Source organism: Pezoporus flaviventris, unplaced genomic scaffold, assembly GCF_033815535.1.
Source record: "Pezoporus flaviventris isolate CSIRO_AGI_PZ_B2104156 unplaced genomic scaffold, CSIRO_AGI_Pfla_v1 ptg000045l, whole genome shotgun sequence".
Classification (NCBI taxonomy): Eukaryota; Metazoa; Chordata; class Aves; order Psittaciformes; family Psittacidae; genus Pezoporus; species Pezoporus flaviventris.
This window is the reverse complement of record NW_026892593.1, coordinates 27948477-27959630: the sequence shown is the minus strand read 5'-3', so window position 1 is coordinate 27959630 and position 11154 is coordinate 27948477. Positions and strand designations below refer to the sequence as shown.

Below are 11154 nucleotides of genomic sequence, written 5' to 3'. Positions count from 1 at the left end.
ATGACATTTGCTAGTGTCTGCCTAGTGAAGGGCATAGAGGCATTTGCGGATTACCGTCAAACAGTCAAGTGGAGGTACACGTGTGGGGGGGTATTTATCAGTGCTTCCCATTTTGGAGGAAATCATTTTATGGTGGGGGTGATTGGGGTTTTCCAGTCTCACCTTTCAGGGAAAGGAAGTCTTCACAGCTGCTCATAGTCTTTTACTGCAAGTTAATTGAGCATCAGTATTAGAAGCAGCCCTTCTGGAGAAGGGAGGTAGGATTTAGAGTGCTCCTTGGGAAATTCTTTCAGTTGATGGTTTTGCAAGGCCCAAAAGTGATCTGCTGTCAAAACAGAGCTGTTGTGCTAAGCAGAATACATCTGGAGGATGTCTCACTGAGGCAAAGATCAAGCAAGGCTCATGCAGAATTAGTTTCACAGTTACATGTGTTTTAAATTGGCTCTCCGAACCTCTGAACACCTACTATCAGTATTCTTACTCTCTGTCTAGAATAAAGTTCCAGTATGCCAGATAAAACATTTTTTACTTGAAAATACTGATCAAGCTTTCTTAAAAACCCTTAAAGTATAGACATAAATCTTGAATTATACCTAAAATAATCTTGATTAAATTGGTCAGAAAGGATTTAGGCCCATGACACATACAACCTTGACTCCTCTCATTTTAAGCTATTAAAAGGAGAAATTTCCCTTCAGTCCATACTGTGAAAACTTGGTAAATGCGAAACAGCACCCACTATGAATACAAAAATATGATATATTTACAGTGCCAGTCTTTTCTGTGTGAAGGATCAAGTAGTATTTGTTTTCTTCAAATAATATATGCACACTAGTTATAAAAGAACAAAGCAAGCATAAATTCTGTGCAGAATCCCCAGCAGATGTTTCAAGTGCTTTGCAACAGGCTCATTGCAGTGGTGTTAAGTGTAGCATGCATCTGGTATTATGGAGTGATGTGAATGGTACTTCACAGTTAAAATCAGCAGTGTGTCACTTTAACTTTGAAGATACAACCTAGAGGGTAACCTTGCAGCATTGTTTAGGGTAGCTGAGGTATTTCCTTTGTGTGGCATTTTGAGACTATAGTTCCAGCCTGTAGAGTATTATGAAGGACATCTGTTGAGATTCTGGGGCTGGGAGGAGTTCAGGTACCTCAAATTGCAAACTGCAGTCAAAAACCCACAATTCTTCAGAGGCCACAAACAAAGCAGATACTTTATTCGCTGGGCACCTCTCTGTTTAGTCTGGCAACTTATCAATGCTAATGTAATACAGAATACAACAGGGAAAGAGGGCTGAGCACTGAGACTCAGTGCCTGCTTTGTTTCCCGAGTTGCAGACTCCTGTGCCCTCCGGCTGTGCTGCTGACTCATGGATCTCGTTGCCCAACCAAGCAGCCTCTGGAGCAGGAGAGACTTTCTTCACCCCACCTGTTGGAGATCCTCCAAACGGGTCTGAATGGGGAGCTTGAAAGCCTGTTCTTAATGTCAGGCCCTCAAAGGAGCTTCTCTGATACCTAACAAGAAGGTGCCAATTTCCTGCTCTAGATCTGGCTCTTGGTCTTTTAAAAGGTATCACAAATGATGCAGATTATGCCAGTCTACATCAGGCATGGCAACAGTCACGTTTTACTGTGCGTAAACAACTGTGAGACTGAACACGAGAGGCCAACTAACTCCTCTGTGGATCTCATATAGCGCTGCTAAAAGCTTGATTTGCTGACCACACCTGTGTCAGCACTTACACTCTGGTTGTACAGATCTAAAGTATGAAATAGTTTCCTACAAATTCTCTTGATTCTTTGCCAAGCAGATATTATTTGTTATGATCTGCTGAAGAGAACAGGACTGCTTTAAGGCATGGAACTGCATTACTAACTTCAGTGTCAGAACAATAGTGCTGGGGTCAAATGCCAGTAATACATCAGATTTGTTTTATCCGCTGTGATTTACTGGGTTTTAAATACCAGTTGCCATCACTGTAGCCACACAGCTCCTCTGATGAATATATGTTCTACAGTCAAAAGACTGACATAAATTAAGTGCTTTCACATGCTTCAGCACCCTCCACCAGCAAGACCATTACTGATTTCCACAAACTAGAAGGAAAGACAAACCCGTTTCAAGCAGGTTAGCTGTAAATTCAGTGAATTAAAAAAGGACTGGGGAGAAATTAGGGTCCAGTTAACTTGAGACCTGGCTTTGTACCATGGGGAGCAAAAAAAGCCGCTGCAGAGAAAAGTTCACGGTAGATGGAATTGCCGTTGAGCATAGAAGTCTTTAATATCCATGCTTCTAATTTATGTTTCTAACAACTGCTGCTGTGTAAGATAAACTGAGGGATGTAAACCTGGATCTGAGGTGTTCCTCATGCGGGCTTGCACCTAAATTAATGGCCAGAAAATGGCAACTCCCACTCCTTGGTTTCCTATAGAGGCTGGTTGTAATTCTAAGCAATGAAGCTGGGCAGGGTGGATGGGAATGTCACAAGGCAACATCTCAACAGTGATTCTCCACACACACAGAAGTCTCACCTTTTATAAATATAGAATCCTTGAGGAATTCCTAAGTTTTTCCAAGTAAGTTTTCCTTTGCATGTCAACATTTGAATGTGATTCAGAGTAGCTGAACATTCATGTTCATACTGTTCATTTCCATTTGCTATCACACAGATTTAGTTCAGAGTTATATCTACAAGTGACATCTGTTACTTTATCATGAAAACATCAGCACATATCAGATTGAGTCTAAATTTGATGTAGGCTATGAAAACCATTTAGCACATTATGAAGGGAACAAAATGAATTTTCAGTCACTGAGAGTGTCTCTGTCATATGCATCTTCCTCATTCTGAAAAACTGGAAAAGTTATGACAACGAAATCGCTAAAGTGCAAAAGCAACTTCCAGTAACTGAAAAAATTAATCGGACTATGCAAACATGGGGTTACCCTGCAGCATTTTATGGAACAAGGTCTGAAGAAAAATGAAGATGTTTGTAATTCTTAAATTTACTTAGAAAAATAAGGAAAGTTAATGGAAACTTAATGGTTGTTTCGCAAACAGAAATTACGCTATGGTTTACCTATTACAGACATTGTTACAGGTTGTTGCACGTGAGCCCAGCATTTAACTGGAAGCCAATCCCTGGTTTCTGATTTTCCAGTAATTTACAAAGTTTGTAAATTAACGTAATGGGAAAAGGTGCAAGTGATGCATTCTCAGACTCCAAAGCATTTGATTGTAGTGCACGGTTTTACATTTTCAATGTATATTTCCATATTCCTAACTAGATTTGCTGCTGTCTTGGAGAGAAACCATGCAGGAGATGAAGTGTTCTCCTGTGTAAAATGCAACCATTGCTGGCATTGCTCTTGTAGTTGATGGCCACCAACCCCCCCTGCCAAGGCAGGGCCACCTAGAGCAGGTTACACAGGAGTGTGTCCAGGCAGGTTTTGAACGTCTCCAGAGAGGGAGACTCCACAACCTCCCTGGGCAGCCTGTTCAGTGCTCTGCCACCCTCAATGTAAAGAAGTTCTTCCTCATGGCGATGTGAAACTTCTTGTATTTTAGTTTATGGGTACTGCTCCTCATCCTGTCACTGAGCACCACTGAAAAGAGCCTGGCATCATACTGCTGGCACTTGCCTTTGAGATACTTACATGCATTAATGAGATCCCCTCTCGGTCTTCTCTAGTCTAAATAGGCTCAGCTCCTGCAGTCTCTCCTTATAAAGAGAGATGCTTCAGACCCCTGATCATCCCCGTGGCACCATCCTGAGCAATGTGCTGTAGGTGACCCAGCCTGAGCAGGGCGATTGGACTAGATGACCCGCGGTGGTCCCTCTCAACCCCAACCAGTCCGTGATACAGCCTGTGACCTGCTCCGTTTCAACGTGTTTTGCACCTCACCCTCAGCCGCAATCCCTGGGGTGTCTTCCCAGCGGCGGGAATTCCTCGTAGCCATTAAGGCTGACTTCCGAACCACCTGGCAACTCACGCCGGGAGCCACCACGACCCTGTCCGCGGGGACACGGACACCCTCAGCGGCGCCACACGGCGTCCCCTTGTGCCAGCGCGGGGCGCAGCGCGTCAGTCCCGGTCCGGGGCCCCGGGGAGCGGGACGGGACGGGCCGGGCCGGGGCGGGTCACGGCCGGTACCGGAGTGAGCGTCCTTCCGTCAGCCTTGCGTGAGCCAGTGGCGCCTCCCGTGTCTGTCACCTCTGGTCGGATGCAGGGTGGCTGCGGCGGATCTGCTGTGCGCGTCGCCGGCTTTGCCGGGATGCGGAGGGGTTACACCCAGCGCAGTTTTTGTCCTTAAGGAATGCGCACTTGCCGGGCTTCAGCATTTCCGAGCCAGCAATAATCCCTAAAAGGCACAGCGGGGACACACCACCGGCGTGCTGCTGTACCCTGGGGCTGTGGCTACCCTAAGGGACGGGGTAAACGGTAAACCACTGGTACATCTGTGATTGCGGATAGATGCAGGCAGAGTCCCCTCTCTGGTTCTGCTTGCCCATTTACTCTCTTTAGAGCTGTGTTTTGTTTGCTTTGTTTCCGGAATTTCTTTAAAATTCGCACATGAAGCTGCTATTTTGTTATTTGTTGGTAGTATCTTACTCCTTAAGGAAATGCAGCTAGTAGCTTCTTCAGGGTAGGCACTACATAACCCCTCGCATTTCTACCATACCTGGCACAAACAGGAACCATAATTGCGAACCCTCATAGCTTCTAGCTGAGAAAGTCCATCAGCTGTCTACTAGATCGCAGATATCTGAGGATATTAGTAGTTATGGAGATGTAACTGAAAAGGTTGTTTCTCTGTTCTCCCTAAGTGTTTCTTCAATTTGTTTCCCTGCTGAGTTTCTCAAGCCCAAATCCAGGATCATTATTAAATAATCATCAGCATTTCAGTCTCCATTCTTGGCAGCCTGAGCTTCAACTACTGTCAACAACCATCAAGATCAGGGGAAGCCAGAAAAGAGCATTCAGGGATGTAATAGTCAAGAATATTAAAGATAAGTCCATGCTGATTATAAATGCCTGCTCAAATGGCTCATTTAGGATCTGAATACAAAGATGCTTTGTTCTATAAACAGCCATTATCACTACCCTGCTGCTAGGAAAATGCGACTGCGATAAAATATCTGACAGCTTTCAGATTTGTATTTGCTATGGAGTTTGTCATCATTACTGAAAACCCCAAGCCCTGTGTCAGTGTGTGACAGGAAAGAGACTTACTGCTACAGCAGCCGTGCTCAGCTCTTGGACTGGAATGGTGCTTGGGCTAGAATTCCGACTTACCTTTCCTATGAAAACTAATTCTTTAGGAGTTTACACTTAAGCCAATGAAGTGTAGAAGAGCATTCATAATGAATGGACATGGTGGGAACTAGATCTTATAGGGCGCTTGTGGAGAGCCATATAAATTAGTAAGTATGATGTGAACATAAAAGTCCTCCATGGGCAGTGCTGTTATATAAACTGATCCACAGCAATACCACTCTTCAGTGTTAAGCAATGTTCTGCAGGTATGTGCGTATGTAGAAATAGGGGAAAACTATTTTTTTTTTTTACATAAAAATATACTTCATTGATAGTATATAGATACATTTGTTTGGATATTTAACAAACTGAGTTTCACTTTCAATTACATATGTATCTAAACCGTGTGAATAATGTCACAGTGTAATGGGCAAGGACATCTCTTTATCTGCTGCTAGAGTACTCCTTTTTACATGGTGCGTTAACCCACATACACATAATGGTGCTTTATTTAATATTTCATCTTAGCATAGGGCAGCTGTGTCAGCTGCCAAAGAATTTCAAAACCACTTTCCTATTAAAATTACTGCAAATGTGATAGTTTCTAACTTCTGTTTTTCTACCTTTACAAACAACACGCTGAAGACTACTTGTCAAGACATTACAACTCAACAACTATTTTCTGGCATAATCCTACATTTAAGAATTTTTAAGTAGCTTTGTACTTTATTGGAGTCTCTCCTGAAGCAGTGAATAAAGTCTGAGTCACTCATCATGTTTGCTCCATTACTAATTGATAAACCAGGGACTTCAGAAGGTGCCATTCCATTTAATGAATTGCTGATGATCCCCATCGACTGCATCTGTATTGAGAACGGGAAAAGAAGTACAACTTACAACAACGCATATAATAAATCTTTAAAATACTAGTGCAGAAGCCAAGTGAGTCATCACTATGTTGGGCTGTTTTACTCCAAACCTTTCACAAACTAATTGAAGATACATATAAATAGAATAACATTGTCTTTTTATCTTAACGGTATCCACACAACCTTTAAACTAGCCTGAAATGATCTGATATACTAATAGTGCAAGACTACTGGGATACAACTCCGTCTGAGTTTAAGTATAGGAACCCCTGTTTGATAATTGTTATTTCCTCTTGAAGTAATGTAGCAAAGAAGCCTTGAGATCTTTTTAGCCATATATTTTAATAAGTTTTGTGAAGGGAAGCTTCTTATGTGAGCACTGGCCAGCGCTATTTAACCTGGCGAACTCTGCAGCCTGTTATCACCTCTCAGAGTAGGAGCTTCATGACAGAACCAAGCACAGAATTAGTGTCCCAGGAAAAAACACAGCTGCAAAATGCTGGGACTCAATTGCATTTTTGCTTCATTTTTTAAATTATATTTCTACCTTTTGGTATGTGCTTGGTACAGAGAGGTTGAACCTTCAAAGCTTTCCTTTTTAGGAATTCCTTCAGAGGGGTGTTAGAAAAATAAAATCAGGTAAATATACCAGAAGTGCATAGCTAGCTTATAGTTGATGGCTTGCTTCAGTTAAAGAATGAAGCAAAGAAAGGTCAAGCTGTGAGGATAAGCACCTCTAAGTTTAAGGCCATTTTAATCCAGAACCATGGGTGCACTTGGACTTCCCATTTGTAACTCTGAGTGATCCTCATGAGGGCTGCATTTTAGAACAAGGTGCAATTCCTCCTATTCTAGTCATGAACTACTTATCATTTTGAAACTTGTATTCCCCATCTGTGTTCATAAAGCTGAGAGGTGATCTACTTGTGTAAGATATTAGTTTATTATTCACATTTTAGTGAAACAGATACCTTGGTAGTGTAAACATTTCAGAGTGGACACACAGCCCATTTGTTTAGCCAAAACTACAAATAAATTGGAATATGAATGCACAAGAAATGCAAAGATCAGGACTTCTAGTAGTAATGAGAAGACAGAAATGGAAATAACAAAACATTACATCAAATAATTTATATATGAGCTGCCAGGATTTGGAATTGAGTTTTGAAATTGTTTTTGATTGGCATCTGACTTAAACAATGCCACTGTTGTCTTGAAGAACTTATCCCAGCATGAAATTGTTGCCTGAAGAAAGAGGTCTTTGCAGCAGACAGTATTGACATTTCAGTTACTTAGAATGTAAATACCTGTAAAACTAAACCCAATAATTATGTGTGTGTTGTCAGTCTGTCTACATCTCCTTACTGCCCTAGAAAAGTCAAGTCATTACTGGCTCATATATGAAGATGCATATAGCTCTAATCTCTCTACTTGTATCTTTCTTTTATATATTTTGTATTAATAAATACTGCTCTACACCTGTGGACATTCATAATGCTATCTATGTACCTGCTAATCCATAAACTAAGTGACATCCTTTGAAAAATTCCTGCGTCTGTAATGAAGTCCAGTGTTGCTGGATTAGAGCCTCTGTTGGCATTAAGCTAGAGCCCACATGAAAGCAGATATTGCCCCATCCTGAAGTCACTCACACCACATGACTGATATAAATTAAAGCTAATTCAAACCTTGCCTTTTCTTACTTTCTCAACCCCAGCCTTCAGCTCATGTACCTTATTGCTGATTTGCTTAGCTTTGATAAGGCTGTCATCAGGTAGCTCTCAATGGTGCTCAATATGCTGGTTAAAGTGGGAAAGTGGTTCCTTCAAGGCTTCCAAAACTCTCAGGATCAAGTGAGTTAGTTCTTCTCTCTTGTAAACTAAAACAGTAAAGAATGTCTCTGCTAGTTTGCAGTATTCAGTCACTAGTTTTCAAATATTAAGGGTCGCTCTGGTTATTTGCTTATATAAAAGCAATTTTGTATCTGTCTTGTTTTCAGCTTTCTTAGACTCCTAATCTCAGTCGTACCTTAAACAGTGAATACAGTATTAGCAAAATGGTGGTGTTCCTGTCAAACTTGGTACTCAAAAAGGTTTCAGGAACCCCTAGAGGTCTCAAGAGCTCAAGAAGCCTCACCTAGAGATCTCTGTTTGCTGATGGAAGTGCTGGTGTTTCCTCACACCTGATGTGATTGTAGCTGTGTTGGCTAGAGGTTTGCTTCAGACATGCTTCCCAGAAGGTGCCTGGTGGTCAGGATGGTTGTTTTTTGCCAGGAAAGGTTGGACCAGATGATCCTGGAGGTCCCTTCCAACCTGCCATTCTATGATCCTCTAGCAGACTCAATGGCTAAGACCTCACTTGCAATGAAAGTTCAGAAATAAGGTTGGGTAATTAAAGCTTTCTAAAGCAGTCAGGTCCTCGTTTCCCATTGCCCTTCCAGAGAAGTTTCTAAACATCTTGGGGGAAGCACTTCACTCCATCACAACCAAAGAGCAAAACGTTAACATTCATCTCAATCTGTCTCCTAGATGCAAAAGTTTCTCCCACTGCTGTATCCTCGACTTAAATCCGCTCTTTCTCTGTATAAACTCTTACAGATCTTCTCTAAACTAATAACGGTATCTTTTTTTGCTCTTTGCCATTACATTTATCTAAAACAATTTGCTGTTCTTTTCCCTTTACCCAAGTACCCATTCAGAGATAATGACTGTTATTTCTTTTCCCCGGTTGCTTTTTGTACTTTGCAGTGACACTGATTAATTTAACTTATCTGTCACATTCACGGGTTTCTCTTCCACAGAGACTGCCACAACAAAATCAAAGGGATGTCTGTCTGTCAGTCATTTGGATGAAGTACTACTGCAATACCCTATAATAAATACGATCTGAGCATATGTAACCATATACAGCTTTTAAAACACAGCAAACTAAGGATTCTTACGCAATTCCTCTGTGATGTGCACTTCTTTGGGGTCAAAACTTATCAGCTTCTTCAACCCAAACTACTGTTGAAGCATCAGAGGCATAAACTCTGTCTACCTCTAGCCCGAGCCGGGAGGGGATCAATACAGCCTGAGGGGTGGGACATTTTGGGGCTCAGACGGAACGGGGAATATTTTCACCTTTCGTTAGGGACGCAAAGGGGGTGGTGTGACCCGCTGAGCCCCCTCTCAGCCCCCAGCCCCTCGGGGGCCGTGGTACCCCGCTGCCGCCCCGTCTTCACCCGCCGCCTTACCGGCACTTTTTGGGTGTACTCCTTGCCGTTGGGGGTGAGCATGCCCGACGTGTGGCGCTTCCAGGGGGCTTCCCCAGCTCCTTGTCACGGGGAGGAAAGTGGGTTTCCTATGGGGGAAGGAAACCTAAAGAAACCGAGCACCCCGCCCCGCCGGCAGCCGCTCCCACGGCGGTGGCAGCCCGGTCCGCAGCGGTAGGGCCGGCCCGGCACTCATCAGCTCCGCGTAGAGCGCTGTGGAGAGGCTGTGCATCCTTCCCTGGCCCGGCACAGCACAGCCCTCCCGCTCCCCTCTGCTCCCCACCACCCTCACCTGCTCGCCCCGCCGCCTGGGTGAGGGCCGTGGCAGCGCGGAGCCAGCTGCCCGGCTTGGAACAGCTGGGATCGGCAAGCGACGGCGTTGCCCCATATCCCATGGTACATGTATTTATATGCGGGATGGGGTTGTACGTGGCATGTGAGAGATCTCCCGGCCATGACGGCTCCCTCCGTGACGTGCCCAGCCCGCGGCCACCGTGAGCAAGCAGCCCGGAGCGGGACTCCCAGCTCGGCGGGCGGACGTGGGCTCCTTCGCACCGGCGGGACGAGCTTTCCCCGGTAACCCAGAGGACGGAGCAGAGACAGGCGTCAGTGGCTTTGCGGTACTGCTGCTGCTGACCCCGCCGTGGGACCAGGGCTGCCCGGGGGGATCGTGTCACGTCCCGTGTGCCCCGACATCGAGCAGAGCGGGGCGGCTTCTGCACCCTGCAGATACACTGGGCGGGGAGTTTACACAGGACAGCGACAGGCAAAAGGAGGGGTAGGAGAGAAGCCTGGCCTGATGGCTTCACCTCTCAGCTACCTCCTAATCACACGGTTAAGATCAGACCTGCTTTCTCTGCTCTCTTGCAGGCGGTCAGAGGTAAGTTCACTGTAGGTGTCATGGCAGGTGACTGCGCACTTGATGGAGCGAGCGTGCTTGAAGGTGGTTGGTGATGGCCCTTATAGCTAAAAGGTTGAGGAAGTAACACAGCAAAACACTTAGGTGAGGGTCCCCAAAGGAGTGCAAGTCCTGTGGACTGAGTCGCTGTTCTTAATTTCTGTGTTTGAGGTCCTGAGCAATCCTGCAAGACATACAAGGAAAGCTAGGATGTTTGTCATGAGGCTTATGACTGCTGACACGTCAAACGAGGAGTGCTTCAAGCTGACCAAGAGGGAAACCTCAGAACAAGGTCTCACTGCTGTGTTTTCTGGGTTTTAGCACCCTATCCCTTTGAAATCCAGTGGGAAGAGCTCAGGGTCTTGTAGAGCTAGAGTCAGGCACCCTCCCTATCTGTGGGTTATTCAAGCTGAGGTTGGCTGGGGGACTGCCATAACTGGTGGCTCTTATGACATGGAGAATGAGTCAGCTCTGTCCTTCATCATATTGAAGTTTTTCACGACCAAGGCAGCAGTCTGTTTAGAAATGAGTATACATCTGACATGAAACTGCCATCTTTCTTTTGTGAGTACCCCAGCTGCTATGCTAGAGTCATGTACCTGTTTTCTAGACCCCGAATCCCAGTTTTCTTTATGGAAAATGGAAGGACCATACCTCCACTAGAATGATGAATAACTTCCTCTCTCCTGTCTTTTGAGGACAGCTGGGTGACTAGGACACCTTCTAGAAGTGGAAGACTTGAGTTTGACTAGCTCTTGGTCAAGGAGGAAATGACCTTGGTCACCTATACTCTGTGTGGATGCTAAAAAATTGGTAGAAAACAAGTAAATGCAGCTACTTCTATATCCCAATCTTAAAAGTAATTGTCACG

General features: G+C 44.4%; 1 protein-coding gene across 1 annotated transcript; it reads right to left on the bottom strand.

Moving 5' to 3' along the window:
• Positions 1 to 5754: 5754 nt before the first annotated feature.
• On the bottom strand, positions 5755 to 9773 carry LOC133276385 (prolactin-like). Its single transcript, XM_061467093.1, is given in 5 exon segments — positions 5755 to 6126; positions 7821 to 8003; positions 9368 to 9429; positions 9432 to 9474; positions 9678 to 9773. Coding segments are annotated over 5 exon segments (579 nt in total). The 3' UTR covers positions 5755 to 5931.
• Between the last annotated feature and the right edge of the window lie 1381 nt (positions 9774 to 11154).